This window comes from Helianthus annuus, chromosome 17 (assembly GCF_002127325.2).
Source record: "Helianthus annuus cultivar XRQ/B chromosome 17, HanXRQr2.0-SUNRISE, whole genome shotgun sequence".
Taxonomy (NCBI): domain Eukaryota; kingdom Viridiplantae; phylum Streptophyta; class Magnoliopsida; order Asterales; family Asteraceae; genus Helianthus; species Helianthus annuus.
In genome coordinates, this window is record NC_035449.2 from 29,032,388 (window position 1) to 29,049,023 (window position 16,636).

Consider the following 16,636-nt stretch of genomic DNA (forward strand, 5'->3'; position numbering starts at 1 on the left):
ACTACGTCGTGTTAACTCGCAAAATTTATAACGAAACATGGGGCCAATTCAACTTGAAAGTGAAACAGTTGTGAGGTAAAATTGTAAATAATGAAAATTTTTGGGTTAAAAGTAAAAAAAAAATAGGAGGTTAAAATTATAAAAGATGAAAAAGCTTTGGGTTAATAAGTAAAAAAATCAAAACTTTTTTGAAAAATCCCCAAAGCATAAGGTGTCATACCCCCAAAATCTACAAGCGGAGTATCACCGCAGGGAGCGTGACTGACCAAGATCCAACCACCAATCATATTGAACAATATAAATAAATAGATAAAATCCAAACCAAACAATATAATTGGCGACAAATCAATTTAGCAAAGTCTAAGTTATCAGCGGAAGCATTAAGTTCAAAACCAAAAGATAGGTTCATAGTTCATAAGGTTAAAGTTCATAAGTTTAACATGGCACACAACAGTCCATGTCCCATAACGAATCCTCTCATGCAAGCTCCTGCTAAGTACCTAACGACCTGCAAGGCATGTAACAACGAGTCAACAACAAAGTTGAGCGAGTTCACAGTTGGTTGTCCATTTTAATGTTGTTCCAAAAATCATAAGTTATTTCGAAAACCATGAGTTAACCAGTTCCTTGTTTCCCAAACCATAACCAGTGGGGGCTACCCCATGTTGTAAACCACTAGACCCGTTACCATATCGACTACTGACTGGAGTCATTTTTATGTTCCTGCGTCAATGTCTATCATCATTGACTAAGTGCCCAAGTACATTAGTCCACTCTCGTCCTCTGCGGCACGGTGTGAGGCTTGTCAAACCTAATAGCGCTATTTAACTAATGACCCGTTCGCCATTGGCCCGACGATTAAGTCGATATAAAAATGAGGGACTTCATGATAGAGTTTTGTCTAGTAAGTTTTATGTTGTCATCCTTCTTACGGGGGATGGAGGTACGTATTCTACCCAATGAGAATACGTAGGATTTAATGTTGTCATCCTTCCCATGGAGGATGGAGGTACATATTCTACCCAAGGAGAATATGCAGGTTTCGTTACAGTTCCTTAACCCATTCCCATACCACCGGCAATCCCATGCCTTGTAGAAAGTGTGAACGCACCTTAGATTACCTAGGCAGTTTAAATTAAGTGTATGAAATCTAGAGCGACCGACCACGCCCTATAATAGTTACCATGGTATATTAGACTTTATTTAGACCTTGCAAGAAAGTCCTACACATGTCTAGCAACTAGCACACAAACAAGCAATCACATAGCACGTCTATCATATGGTTCCCTAACCATGTTCACAACCTTTCTACGATGTTAAATATGCTATCTATACAATTATCAAACAAGCATGGATACTAAAAGTAGCAAGTTCGGTCGTTATGCATTCATGCTTTATTGCATAGAAAAATCACTGAAAATACATTGTTTTTGGTGACCTGTTTAACCTGTTTACAAGTCTTCAAAAATTATGATTTTTTTTATGTGACGTACCTCTCGGAGGGTTAGGCCTTGTGTAAAAAATTCAAGGTCCAACTCTTTACCAAAAAATTCGTAAAAATTCATTTACTAAGCTGCAATCAGATTCGTCACTTCTGACTGCAGCTTACAAAAAAATTCATTTAAAATTCCTCGTTTATCCGATTGACGAAATTCCAGTTGCAGATTTTTGGAATTACCTGAAGCTACCTACAGTAAAAATTTGAGATCATAACTCAATTCTTAAGTTGAGTTATGACATTCGTAATGGGCTGTAAATTCTGCCAGAAAACGCAGCCTGAACCTTCGATACCGAAAAATTCATAAAACATTCAATTTTCGTCGAAAAAAATGCAATTCCAGTGGGGTTTTAAAGATATTTCCTGGAATTACATTTTAGACTCAAGAAACATATGTTTTTGTCATGTTTTGTCCACGTTACAGCCAATACAAAGGGCTGTTTGGTAGCCTCTTAATAACCATTCAGATGCTACCTCTTAATGGTTTAAAACCTCTGAATGAATAAGAGATAACCTCAAGTCTGAATGGTTAAGAGGTAACCTCTGAATGGTAAATGATCACATGTCACATTCTTCTACTTTCTCATTGGTAAAATTCTTAATGGTTCCATTAAGAGGTAGCCTCTTAATGACCATTCAGAGGCTACCAAACAGCCCCCAAGTCGGCTGTAAATTCTTATCCGAATCTGTTTGAATTCATCTTTCAATTAAAACATGTTTATGACATTGTAACACTATTTTTAGCAATCAAAAACCCTAAAAACATCACATACACGAATTTAGCATCAATTTTCATTATCAAGATCACATATAACCAAAACCCTAGCATGCATACATGATCATAGAGTTACTAAATTAACAAGTATCATCATCTAGGCATTAAAATACATGTTTCTAGCAAACCCTAACACATAGCATCCATGTTATCATGCATTAATAGTCACAACAAGATCAAGAATTCATGTAGAATCAAGAAACACAGCCATGAATAACAAGTTATGATGTTAGAGGGATTACCTAGAACGATAGAGATGAAGATCAAGAACCCGAAAAGATAAGTTTTCCTAGCTTCTTTCTTGAGTTTTCTAGAGACAGAGTAGAGAGAGAGGGAGGGAGAGAGGTCGACGTCTGGGGAATGGGGATCTAGGGTTGGGTTTGGTTTTATTATTATTATTTTTTTAAACAAAACTTTAGCAAATTCACAAAAGGTCCTCCAAGTTTTCCAATTCTTAAACATGGACAAGAAGTTATCAACATAACTTTATAGAATGACACACAAGTCCCTTGTTTTGAAAAGTTAATCAAATTAAATCCATTTGTTTGTTCACGTGTTACTAACTTGTGTGTTTAAAAATTGTAGTTAACAGAAAAGGTTAACGGCGTTAACTTGAAAATACAGGATGGCACATTATCCCCATGTTGAAAGAATTTTCGTCCCGAAAATTGAGTAAGCAATCACCGAAGAAGTTACTTCTGTTGAGCGTTTTCCTGAGGTGTCACATCATCCCCAAGTTGAAAGAAATTTCGTCCCGAAATTTAGCACGTAGTCACTGAGGAAGCTAGTTAGGTTGCGTGGTTTCCTGGTTTTCCTGGGGCATCACATCATCCCCCCGTTGGTTTGGAATTTCGTCCCGAAATTCCATAGTAGCTTCAGTAGAGGACTCACTTTTCTTAAACAATTGGGGGTATTTGCGTTTCATTTGGTCTTCTCGTTCCCAGGTGAACTCTGGGCCACGACGGGAGTTTCAAAGAACTCGAACAATAGGTATCTTGGTACGCTTGAGAGTCTTAATTTCCCGGTCCCTAATTTCCACTGGTTCCTCGACGAATCGCAACTGGTCGTCGATAATGAGTTCCTTGAAAGGAACTATGAGGGTCTCATCTGACAGACACTTCTTCAGATTTAACACATGGAATACGTTGTGAACACCACTGAGCTCTTCGAGCAGATTTAGTCTGTACGACACTTTGCCAAATTTCTCAGTGATTTCAAAAGGTCCGACATAACGCGGATTAAGCTTTCCCCGTTTACCAAAGAAAACCACACCTTTCCAAGGTGAGACTTTAAGTAGCACTCGATCCCCAGCCTGGAACTCGAGCGGTTTCCTGCGTCTATCAGCGTAACTTTTCTGATTGTCACGAGCTACCGCCATTCGTTGTCGTATTTGGGCAATCTTTTCCGTTGTGTCGAAGACGAGTTCTGGGCCAGTGATTTGGCTGTCGCCAACTTCGGCCCAGCATAAGGGTGATCAGCATTTCCGTCCATACAAGGCCTTGAACGGAGCAGCCTGGATGCTGGTGTGGTAACCGTGTTATACGAAAACTCCACCAAAGGTAGGTGCCTTTCCCAGTCGTTACCAAAGTCGATTACACATGCTCGAAGCATGTCTTCAAGAGTCTGGATGGTGCATTCAGTGTGCCCATCCATCTGGGGTGATAAGTTGTGCTCATGTCTAAACGTGAGCCAAAGGATTTGTGCATCGCCTGCCAAAAATCAGATGCAAAACGCGGGTCACGATCAGAAATGATAGAAGTTGGCACCTCGTGCCTAGCGACCACTTCCTTCATGTAGATGTCTGCGAGTGTAGAGAACTTATCTGTTTCCTTGATGGCCAGAAAGTGTGCAGACTTTGTCAGTCGATCAACGATCACCCAGATGGTGTCGTTTCCTCGTTGAGATCTAGGTAAGCCTGTGACGAAATCCATGGAAATCTGCTCCCATTTCCATGCTGGGATCTCTGGTTGTTGAAGTAGGCCTGATGGCTTCTGGTATTCAACCTTGACTCTAGCACATGTCAAGCATTTACTAACATATGTCGGTATGTTAGCTTTCATACTAGGCCACCAGTACGTAGTTTTGAGATCGTGGTACATCTTATCAGAACCAGGATGCACCGAGTAGCGAGACTTATGTGCTTCGTCCATCACAAGCTCTCGTAAGTTTCCAAATAATGGAACCCAGACACGTTCCATGAAATCGTAAGTGCCATCTTCCTTGCGTTCGAGTTTCTTTTCCATGCCCCACAGGGACTCAGCTTTGAGGTTCTCTTCCTTCAGTGCTTCAACCTGAGCGTCGCGAATTTGGGTAGGGAGACTGGAGTGAATGGTAAGCTGTAACGCACGTACACACTTTGGTTTGGTTTCCTTACGACTGAGGGCCTCAGCCACAACGTTGGCCTTGCCTGGATGATACTTGATTGCGCACTCGTAGTCGTTGAGCAGTTCGATCCATCGATGCTGTCGCATGTTTAACTCCTTCTGATCGAAGATATGCTGGAGACTCTTGTGATCGGTGTAGATGGTGCACTTGGTACCGTACAAGTAATGTCTCCATATCTTAAGTGCAACCACTACTACCCCCAACTCCAAATCGTGGGTAGTGTAGTTCTTTTTGTGAACCTTGAGTTGGCGTGATGCGTAAGTAATGACTTTCTCACGTTGCATCAACACACAACCAAGTCCTTGGATAGACACGTCACAATAAACGACAAAATCGTCTGTGCCTTCTGGTAGCGAAAGAATGGGTGCACTACAGAGTTTCACTTTCAACTGCTGAAACGCGGATTCCTGAATATCACCTCACCGGTAGGTGACACCCTTCTGAGTTAGAGTAGTAAGGGGTTGCGCGATCTTCGAGAAGTCTTTGATGAATCTTCGGTGGTAATCCACCAAACCCAAGAATTGACGGATTTCGGTTGGAGTTCGAGGTGCAGGCCAACTCTGGATCGAGTCGACCTTGGATAGATCAACGTGAATCACATCCTCATTAACCACGTGACATAGGAAATGGACTTCACGAAGCCAAAAGTCACATTTCGAAAACTTAGCATAAAGTTGTTCTCTTCGAAGAAGTTCCAGAATGAGTCGCAGATGACGCTCGTGTTCCTCCTGACTCTTGGAATGAAACTGGTGCTGCTCCAGGAGCTAGCTCGATTTGAAACTCGACCTGACGATGAGGCGGGAGACCGGGTAATTCCTCAGGGAATACCCGAGGAGAGTCGCGTACGATAGGAATGTCTTCATTCTTCTTCTCTTCCATTGAGGCGTCAGTAATGAGAGCTAGGATAGTAGTGTGGCCCTTTCGCAAACACTTCTGGGCCTTAAGGAAAGAGATGACGCCCACAACAGCACCACTCTTGTCACCACGAATAACGAGGGGTTCATCGCTAGAACGGGGGATGCGGAAAATTTTCTCCTTGCAGAGTATCTCCGCTCGATGTTGGGATAACCAGTCCATCCCAATGACAACATCGAAACTACCAAGAATGATGGGAATGAGATCGATTGAGAAGGTCTGACCAGCTAGAGCGAGATTACAATCCTTAACTATGTGTGTGGCCTCAAGATTTTACCGTTCACTAGTTCTACAATATGCTTGGAATCCAAAGGGATTGGGGTACGCTTAAGCATCTGACTAACCCTTAAGGACACGTAACTAGTATCGGCTCCCAAATCGAATAAAATAAAAACAAAGAAATCATCTAGTAGAAACTTACCCGTCACAACGTTGGGATCGTTTCTTGCTTCACCCTAACCAATCACAAACGCACTTCCCCTGCCACCATTACCATCATTGTTATCCCTGTTGTTTCCATTGCCCTGATTGTTATGATTGTTGTTTTGATTCTGATTCAGCTGTGGGCAGTTCCTCTTGAAGTGGCCTTCAGCACCACATTGAAAACATCCTCTGTTGTTACCCTGCTGTTGTTGTTGCTGGTGGTGGTGGTTCTGTGGGGCTTGTTGCTGTTGCTGCTGACGATTCTAATTCACAGGATGTGGGCTCCTGCAATCCTTTGCTGCGTGACCAGGTCTGTTGCATATATGACAGCGACCCTTGCTGCATGGCCCGCTGTGGTGCAAGTTACAACGATTGCACTTAGGGTGGTTTCCTCTGTACCCACCCTAACCTTGATTACCAGTAGACTGCTGATTGGGGCTCTTGTAGTCGTTAGTCCTTCGCTGCTGAGACTGAGGTTGAACAGAGCTCAAACCCTTGCTAGAATTCCCATCCCATTTTTGTGTGTTGTCACTAGGAGCATCAGAAGTAGTAGCGCTAATCCGATTAGGCAGCTTGTTCTGCTCGACTGCCTGATCAGTGAGGCGGTGGGACTGTCGTAAGATCTGCTGGATCGTAGGAAGATTAGCTGAAGTCACCATGCTCTGAATCTCTGGCACTAATCCTTTGATGTAGAGCTCGATACGCTTGTAAGGAGGATTCGACATGTTGGGACACAATACAGCCAATTCGTTTGAACGCTTCGTGTAGGCTTCAATTTCTGACCCTACCATCTTGAGGTCGTAGTACTCCACCTCCAACTTATGATTGTCATCATGATGACAGTACTCTTCTTTGATCAGCTCCTTAAAATCGTTCCAGGGTGTGGCATTAGCAGCTGCCAACCCTAGCATCTGCACCTGTGCGTTCCACCAGGAGAGCGCACCACCTTTGAGCGTTCCAATTGCAAACTTCACCCTACTAGCTACATGGCATTCACACATCTCAAAAATAGATTCGATCTTCTCGAACCAGTGGAGAAGACCTACAGCTCCTTCTGTGCCACTGAAAGTACTAGGTCGACAATCCATGAAAGTCTTGAACGTACATGCTCGAGGCTGAGCATTTTGACCTCCTGCTTGAGCTGCTGCTAGAGCCTCAGCAACTCGTTCGTTGATTAGAGCCGTCAGTTAGGCCTGAGTCAAGTTGAGACGTCCACTCATGATCTTCACATCCAGAAAACACAAGTAAGAACAGTGACATAGAGGTGTGAAAAGTATGGGATGACAGAAGAGAGTAAGCAAACAGGGTTTCAGGCAAACAAGTGCATGTCAAGAAGGTACATAACAGCTAATGGCAACATGCTACTACATTAACCAAGCATACCATGATCAATGCACCATGTAAACTAACAGGCAAGCAATACAAACATAAACCATATCACCTATAGTGTTGAGTCTTGCACGTGGAGCGAAGCGTCGTTGTGGATCGTTGAGCACTGTACAGGTTATAGTCTGGTTTTTATTAAAAAGATTTTTCCCTTTTAAAAACCAAGTTCACTATAACCAATGGCTCTGATACCAATCTGTCACGCCCCCAAAATCCATAAGCGGAGTATCACCGCAGGGAGCGTGACTGACCAGGATCCAGCCACCAATCATATTGAACAATATAAATAAATAGATAAAATCCAGACCAAACAATATAATTGACGACAAATCAATTTAGCAAAGTCTAAGTTATCAGCGGAAGCATTAAGTTCAAAACCAAAAGGTATGAATGGTATGAATGGAACCGTTAGACGGATTCAAAACATTGAAGTAATGAAAGGTATGGATGTTACGTTTGAATCCGCAAGACAGATTTAATATATAAAAAGGATGAAATTAGTCCACGTTAGAATGTGTCGATAGTTGGACCATGTTTATGTCAAACGAGTCATATGAGTGAATGTAAAGTAAATGAACAAAAGAATGATCATAATGGACACGCAAACCTAAATCTTAAAACGAAAAGAAGAAGTTTTGAACAAGTTACATGTTAAATGTGTTAGTAATCGACTCTTAGGAGTCAGAATGAATGACGGGCTACGACCCGGGCAATGATTTAAGTATGAACAAAAAGGGTAAGTTTGTTAAGAATACCGAAATGATGTAATGAATGTCTTTGTAAGTAAGAAATGTCGGTTTGACCTTGAAAAGTCAAACTGCAAAGGTCGACAAAATAAGTAACCATAATAAAAGAATTGTATGTAAGGAATGAAGTGTGGAAAATGTTATAGCATGTACGTAGAAAATATGTAAAAGAATTATGGGTGACTAACCACCTAGTAGACTCAGTGTTTGAATGAGATGTGCTAACCGCCAATTTTGTAGGTGGTGATATTATAATTCTTAGTATGATGAAACCAATGGAATTGGTGGAAGGATGTGCACGAGCGGAAGCACACTACACGGATGAAGGAAAATCTAGCCTGGTATGGCTGGTACTCGTGAAGAAGCGGATAGACCTGGTTTGCGGACTGTTGAATTATGCAAAGAAATCGAGATTAGTAAAAATGTGTAATTCATGTTGGATAGGTATGAAATGGTAGGTTGAGAAGGACCTACGAAATTACTGATTGGATATGTATGGTATGGTATGGAATGTTTAATTTTTTAACAATTGATATAAGAAGGGAGTATGTCAATAAAAAGTAAATTTCAAAAGTTTGAGTGGGAAATTTTGAGTACTTATTAAACTTTCGTATGATGAATTTGCACGACATGTTTACTTAGGTAGATTAAGTAATTCAGGAATTGAGAGTAGTAGTAACGTAAGATGAATGGGATAATTTGAAGGTAACGTAAAGGTACGCATGATACAAGTAACTATAGAAATGTAGAATGATGTTAACATTAGAGTTAGGCACGTAGTTGTGACTATGAAATAGTAGTTTTGTTGTGGTAACGAAACAGTAGTTAAATATTATACAGTGCATGTAGAGAATGTAATTTTAAGGAATGAGATGAAGGTATTAGATCCGTTATGAACGGATCATATGAATGTATGTATGACTACAGGTTGAAGTAGTATGTATATTGACCCGTTATTAACAGGTCAAGGAAATGAGAATGTTATGTGAAAGTATGGTATGGATAGTATAAGCTTATTGGGAATAAGTCAGTTATATGAATAATTTATGAATCAAGAATAGATAGTTACCTATCATGATGAGGTACCAGTCAAAGTTAGATATATATATGTGTGTATAAATTACGAAATAAGGTTGTGTACTTGACGAAAATAATATGAATGTTGAGATGAACAAAAAGGAATGTCATTAATAGGATTGTTTCAAGTAAACAAAATGGTGTATTGTACATGATATATGAGTATTGGAATGATGAATGAACCATTAGCTATGAAGTACGTTAGAAATTAGCGTTATTACTGAAAGTGACACTAATATGAACTCTGGGGCGGGTTCTTGTAGATAGAAGGTTGTCATTAAGACGGGCTAGCGGTCATGTTGATGAATTGGAAGAAAGGATAATTGGTGTTAAATGGAAGTGAGAAAGGTTTCGGGGACGAAACCTCATTTAAGGGGGGTAGACTTGTAACGCCCCAAAATCCGAATGTTTATAATTGACATACATTCTTATATAATATACCCCGAAATAAATAATTAGGCTATTTTACCTAGTTAAAGTTTATGGCCAAAACTATTAAATGACGAAAGTTGTGCCAAATATGTTAAGTGGTAAAACATGAGGGGCTAGATGGTATAGAATGAAAGTGGAGGTATTAAAAGAAAGTAATAACACACACAAACACACAATCGTGTGTGTTCTAGATCGATCAGGAGCTCCCAAAGGAGCCAAACCCTAGCTCAACTTTAAATGATCAAGTTGAAGGGTAAATTGAAGCTCAAATTCATGGATAAACATGGATTAATGATCACCATCACAAGAGGATCATAAGGTATGTCTTAAATTCTAGATTGGTGATCTTCCACGAAGTGGGTTATGTTCTAATCCGTGAATTGGTATGAAATTGAGTACGAACATGTGTTAGAATCATCATCTAGAACAGGAATTATGCATGGTTTGGGTGAATTTGATGTTTTGGGGTGAAACCCATTTGGTATGATAAGAATGAGGTCTTGAATGATCACCTATGTCCAATTCTTGTGTAATATAGATGAATTTTGATATGTATAATGTATTCTTGTTAGAGGAATTGAAAGAAAAGTGATATTAATATGTTTGATGTTTATGCATGAATGATTCATGTTGATTAGAAGTAGGAATTTGGTGAATTATGAATGAGATTAGAAGGATATGCATGAACTAGTTGTACACTATGCTTAGAAGGTAGTACACACATCAAAAGTATGATGAAATTATGAAGAACTTAAGATTAGATCACTTGTAAGTGATGAACAAAGTAGTTATGAAGTGGGTTTTTGATGATATGATAGAAGTAATGCTATGCTCATGTTAATAATGTTGAAAATCATATTTGTGTAAGTATCTTTAAGGAATTGGATAAGCAATGATGGATTAGCATGTTTTGAGGTTAAATGATAAACTTAATATAAGATCCGTGCGATAAAAAGGATTTGATGAATGATGAATGCTAACTATCTTGAGAATGATATATGATAGTTGATGCTTAACAAGCGACATGGAAGCTTGGGAAGGAAGTGGGTCAAATGGGACTAATGCGCACGGGAAGCATATTCGGATGCTAGGTAAGTGAAACTTACACCCCCTTTTTTGTAGAATATCTATTCATCGTATAGATTAAGAGCATGATAAGCTAATATATGAAGAATGATGTTTCGACAAGTTTGATACGGGTCGGAACATGTGACCATGTCAAGAAACTAAGTTTGAGGGTTGAAAAGGGTAAAAAGGGTATTACAGCAATTTTGACTATGAGTTAATGAAGAAATAAGTTACAAGGGAGGAATAATGAATAATTACAACCCCATAAGGATGAACTTGTTTTTTTAAGACCAATTCGGTCAATGGTGAAGATATCGCCATTTGGCGATATCGACTAATGGTTGTTTTGTTAAGTACTATGTATTCACAAGATGAATGGCGAAAGGATTTGCATTGCTATTAACTAGCAATTGAGTGGGTAAGCATTAAAACGGGTCATAGCTTTGACCCGAGCCAGGTAGGTGTGATTAGAGTCATGGTTAAGTCGTAGGGATTGGTTAAAAATGGATAGAGTCCTTCGTTGCAAAGGATGAAACAAAGTTGACCAAAACACCCTCGATGGGTATATCGGGTAAACAATCTTCAAAATTGTTTAGAAACACGTTGTTTGATTAAGTGAAATGTTTTAGACAAGTGTGAAAGTGAGAAGTGTGGTTTTTGTCAGTCATAGACCTTAAAATGCGCAAATACCCTTAACGGGTCAAAATAAGCTCTTGAGCGAAAATGGGTTAAGAGGATACAAGACATCCGAGAAATCTATCTTTTATGATAGACAAATGTTGAAATTATTAGGTTCATAAGAAGTTATGGTCAAACAAACAAGTTATGTTGATATATGCATGAACGGGTCAAAATTTGGTAAAAGGGTAATAAGCCGAAGGCTTAAAAGTCATAAAGTTAGGTAGTCCAAATATTAGATTTTCACTCCATGTGATGGAGAATTAAATTACGGTCGCGTAGCAAAAAGAATCGGGTAAAACGGATCAAAAACGAGAAAGTTATGCTCGTTTCCGTGAAATTGAGTCGTGCTGGGAATTATACAGCACCAGCTGCAACAGTCTGATGAAATCAGGCCGTGGCGTAGCGCGACGGGGAAGGCCCCAGGCCGTGGCGCTACGCGACGGGGGTCAGTTTCGCGAAAATCGTTTATTTTAATTGTTAATGCATTGCGAACCCGTCTGGACCGTTTTTAAACGCGTATAAGCTAAGAATGATTAGTTTATTCCTTGTTTTAGGGAAAGTAGATACATATGAAGGTATGTATGTATGAATATAAGTGGTATGTATGAATGAATGTATGTGTGTGTGTGTATGCAAGTAGGTATATATGAGTGTATGCACGTATGTAGGCATGCGTGAAGATATGAATGCATGTATGTATGTGTGTATGTAGGTAGTATGTGTATGTATATATATATCCAAGTGAGTATGTACGAATGTATGCACGTATGTAGGGTTGTGTGAAGGCATGTAATAGGTATGTATGTATGCATGTATGCATGTATGCATGTATGTATGTATGTATGCATGCACGTAATGTAGGCACGTACGTATGAATGTAGGTACGTATGTATGTAAGTAGTCATGTGTGAACGGATGCATATATGTAAGTATGTATGAAAGTATATACGCATGTATTCATTGAAATTGAGTATTGACGATAATAATAGCGTGCCTTGTGAACGAAGTGTAACGCAGGTACAACGAGAAAGTCTCACCACGGATTGTATGATCAGATGGAAAGCTGGGATGTAAAGAGTTAACGGAACGAAAAGTAAACGTGAATAAATCTTGTATGTTTATAATGCGTACTAATGTTATTAATTTTATGTGGTGAGTGCAGGTAGTACGAGTCATGAGGATCATCAAGGGATAGAGATCGAGGATCGAGTCACTAGTGAGATTGTACGGGAACGTTGATGTATATAATGTAGTAAACATAAGCTATGTTTTTACTTAGTAAATAAGTCGATTGATGGATTTATGTGAAAGAGTTATGTTAAGGTTAAATTTTAAGTAAGTTAAGGTATTTATAATGAATTTTTTTTTAATACGAATTTCCGCTGCAACTTTTGGTCAAATACGAATTAGGGTCTTTCACTGCGGCACGGTGTGAGGCTTGTTAAACCTAATAGCGCTATTTAACTAATGACCCGTTCGCCATTGGCCCAACGATTAAGTCGATATAAAAATGAGGGACTTCATGATAGAGTTTTGTGTAGTAAGTTATATGTTGTCATCCTTCCTACGGAGGATGGAGGTACGTATTCTACCTAAGGAGAATACGAAGGATTTAATGTTGTCATCCTTCCCATGGAGGATGGAGGTACATATTCTACCCAAGGAGAATGTACGTATATTTTTAGGGAGCTGGATGTGAATGCTCTTATAAAACTTTAAATTTACCATATATAATACCGTTCGTAATTGATCCTTCATCTTTATCTTTATAATTATATTAAAAATCACAACCTTTTTCTCTCTTATTTCCAATTAAATAATAATTTTTTTATACTTTTATCATTACCTTTTCTATCTTTTCTACTCACAACCACTTTTAAAAATATTAAAAAAAATATAGAGGGTGAACAATGTTTTTTTTTTAGTTTACTGATAAAGAGTAACATTTCTCTCTTCTCTACTCACAACCACTTACAACCAATATCCAATATAGAGGCCACACTCCATTTTTTTCTCCTCACAAAATCACTATTTTTTTAACTTTCAACCTCTTTACTTTTCATATTTTAGTTTTCTACCCCTTTAGTTTGCATTCTCAACACTTTTTCACTTTTAACTTTGGTCCCGTATATCTTTCATTTTTTTTACAAATTTGTCATTTTACGTTTCGGTCTAAATCTTGTGAGTAAACACGCTACAACGCGCACGTGTGGTTTAGCGTTTTTTACGTCTATTTTTTGGCGGCTTAAAAACCCCATCATTACTCGCGGGTTCTTAGCTGAGTTAGTTATTCTTTTTCAATATTTTATATTTTAATTTAATTTTTACAAGTTAACACGCCTTACACGGTTAAACGTTTTTACATTTAATTTTTTTCTAGTTCCATGATTCAGCCTAAATAATTTTTGAATATAAATTTGTAATTCTTTTCGAATACCTATGAAGGTAATCCTAGCCGTTGGATAACATAGAAAATGACAAACATCGGGATTAATCCAACGACGTAACATTTTCAATTTCCAATCTTATCCCTACGCAACAAACTATTCACTCTATATAACCCCGCCTGACCCACAGAACAAAAATCACTCTCCTCCCTCATCGATATTTTCTAGGGTTTCAAAACCCTCACTCCAAAACCCAAAAATGGCCAGACAATCCGGCACCGTCAAGTGGTTCAACGACACCAAAGGCTTCGGTTTCATCTCTCCTGAAGACGGCGGTGAAGAGCTCTTCGTTCACCAGTCGTCCATTCGAACCGACGGTTTCCGCAGCCTCGGCGACGGTGAGTCGGTGGAGTTCGTCGTTGAGACCGGATCTGATGGCCGTACCAAGGCTGCTGACGTCACCGGTCCTAATGAAGGTCCTGTTCAAGGAAGTACACGTGGCGGCGGCGGCGGCGGTGGTGATCGTTATGGAGGCGGCGGTGGTGATCGTTATGGAGGCGGCGGTGGTTACAACGGTGGAAGTCGTGGTGGACGTGGCGGCGGCGGCGGTTACGGTGGTGTCGGTGGTGACGGTTGTTACAAGTGTGGTGAGAGTGGACATATGGCTAGAGAGTGTTCTCAGAACGGTGGAGGCGGCGGCGGCGGTGGTAGGTATGGTGGTGGAGGCGGTGGTGGTTACGGCGGTGGACGTGGTGGTGGCGGCGGTGGCGGCTGCTTTAAATGTGGTGAAGATGGGCATTTTGCAAGAGAGTGCACTAGCTCTAACAACCGTTGATCTGTTATAGCAGATGGTGGATGATGGAGGGTAAATGTGTCTTTTGACATTTACTTATGGTTTTTGGTTTTTTGTGTGTTTATGAATGAATTGGTGAACCGGAAGTCTGTTTTTGATTTGGATTTAGTGTTTTGGGTTTACTGCTTTATTAGTTATGAAATGGTCACCGTTTAAATTAGGGGAAAAGTTAGGGTTTAAATGTTTAACTGCGGCATATGTTTATTACATATTGGTGGTTTAATACTTTAATGAAGGCCCATTTGTGAATTTGTTTGTGTTGGATGATGATTTTTGTTGAGATTATTTGGTTGTTGAATTGTCATGTCATCTTGTCAATTGTGGGGACTCTTTTTTTGCATGTAAAGATTTTTTGATGGCGTTTGTTTCTTTTTACTGTTGTCCACAGTAACTGAAATTTTCCATTTTAGTTGTAAAGCATTATCGATTGATTTTTGTCACCTAGCTCATAATAAATTATGTGAGTTGTGATGCTCTTCATGGGTGGAGCATCTTGATGTTGATAGTTTTTTGGAACAACAATTTCTAGTTGATCATTGTCACCACCTTTGATCTTGATAGTTGTTTTCACAAAGGCCATGGGTATGGGGCGTGGGTTGGGGGAATACGCCCAAGGCACCACCCTGGGTGGGCGTGGCCTTTGGGGCTTGGCTTTCAAGCCGGGCATGGGGCGGGGGACATGCTAGCTGGCTTGCTCTTTTTGTATTATTTTTTTTAACAATCTGCCACACCCAACCCACGCCCCGCCATACCCCGGGGACCCGTAACCAGGCGGTGGGGGGCTCCCATTTCACGTGTTAACAAATGCCCCCAACCCAAGCCTCACCATACCCCATGGTCTAAGAAGCGTTTGGGATTGTTTTTTAGCGACTTATTAATTTAATTGAGTTTTTGAAAACTTAAAAAAGGTGTTAAGTCATTCCATTGTGAGTTATAACTTTTTTTCAAAAAGCCATGTTTTGAAAAGCTAAGCCAAACATGACCTAGATGTTCAACATTTGTGACCACCACGCCCCGCCATACCCCGGGGGACCTGTAACCAGGCGGTGGGGGGCTCCCATTTCACGTGTTAACAAATGCCCCAACCCAAGCCTCACCATACCCCATGGTCTAAGAAGCGTTTGGGATTGTTTTTTAGCGACTTATTAATTTAATTGAGTTTTTGAAAACTTAAAAAAGGTGTTAAGTCATTCCATTGTGAGTTATAACTTTTTTTCAAAAAGCCATGTTTTGAAAAGCTAAGCCAAACATGACCTAGATGTTCAACATTTGTGACCAAGGTAGAATTTTGGAATTTTTTTTAGAACACAATAAACCGATATCATTCCACACGAAAAAAAGCCAATTACAAAGCAATGGCAGGTAGTCGGGCAACAAGTTGCGTCGCCACCATCTTTTGAATAGAAAAACCAATTCTACTAAATACAAAGTTTGAAACCTTTAGCAACGAAGAATTACTGTTAACGACTTTTTGAACCCGATTCAAGAGTCGCACAGCGTCAGGCACGAGACCGCCAAAGGTATCAAACGCAAACGGGATAAACACATGTTGATTCTCCCGGCAGGCTTTCTCATGTTTTGCCACTTTGCTCGCCTCTGCCTTAAGCACCGCTTGCCCTACGACAAAGCCCTTGTCCTTGAGCCCGACAAGGGGGGAGACTCCAGTTAGATCTACACAAGCGTGTTTCCCCCCTTCCCATCCAAACACAAGGATGTCCGCCGGGCGTAAAGTGAACCTTCCCTCTAAGGGGTCAGTCAGGAAATTTACTGGAGCTCTTTTTTGGCAGAGATCCCGACCCGCTTAAGAACATCACATAACACATCTCTCACCCAATCATGCCGATATTTAAACCCTGTTAGCTCTTTACAGTGGATCGCGTGCTCGCCGAAAGAATCCAAACACGCTTTGCGGCATACCGGACATAGCTCGTCAACTGGGAACAAAGGAATCATCAGTCGGTATCTAAGGATAGCACGGTATTCCACAGTCGACATGTGTTGCCCCAAGCC

General features: G+C 40.1%; 1 protein-coding gene and 1 long non-coding RNA gene across 2 annotated transcripts; both read left to right on the forward strand.

Moving 5' to 3' along the window:
• The first annotated feature begins 9,829 nt into the window (after positions 1-9,829).
• Positions 9,830-12,591, forward strand: LOC110922940. The gene is made up of 3 exons (XR_002583576.2): positions 9,830-9,956; positions 10,643-10,728; positions 12,549-12,591. It is a non-coding gene; the product is annotated as an uncharacterized LOC110922940 (long non-coding RNA).
• A 1,361-nt stretch (positions 12,592-13,952) lies between these two features.
• On the forward strand, positions 13,953-14,875 carry LOC110920932 (glycine-rich protein 2). The gene has a single exon (XM_022165171.2). It carries the CDS (start codon positions 14,033-14,035, stop codon positions 14,606-14,608), a length of 576 nt encoding a protein of 191 aa, XP_022020863.1. The 5' UTR covers positions 13,953-14,032; the 3' UTR covers positions 14,609-14,875.
• The last annotated feature ends 1,761 nt before the right edge of the window (positions 14,876-16,636 follow it).

Bases quoted from the DNA above. Each gene is read 5' to 3' on its own strand.
- LOC110920932 (XM_022165171.2), top strand. From the start codon at position 14,033: ATGGCCAGACAATCCGGCACCGTCAAGTGGTTCAACGACACCAAAGGC.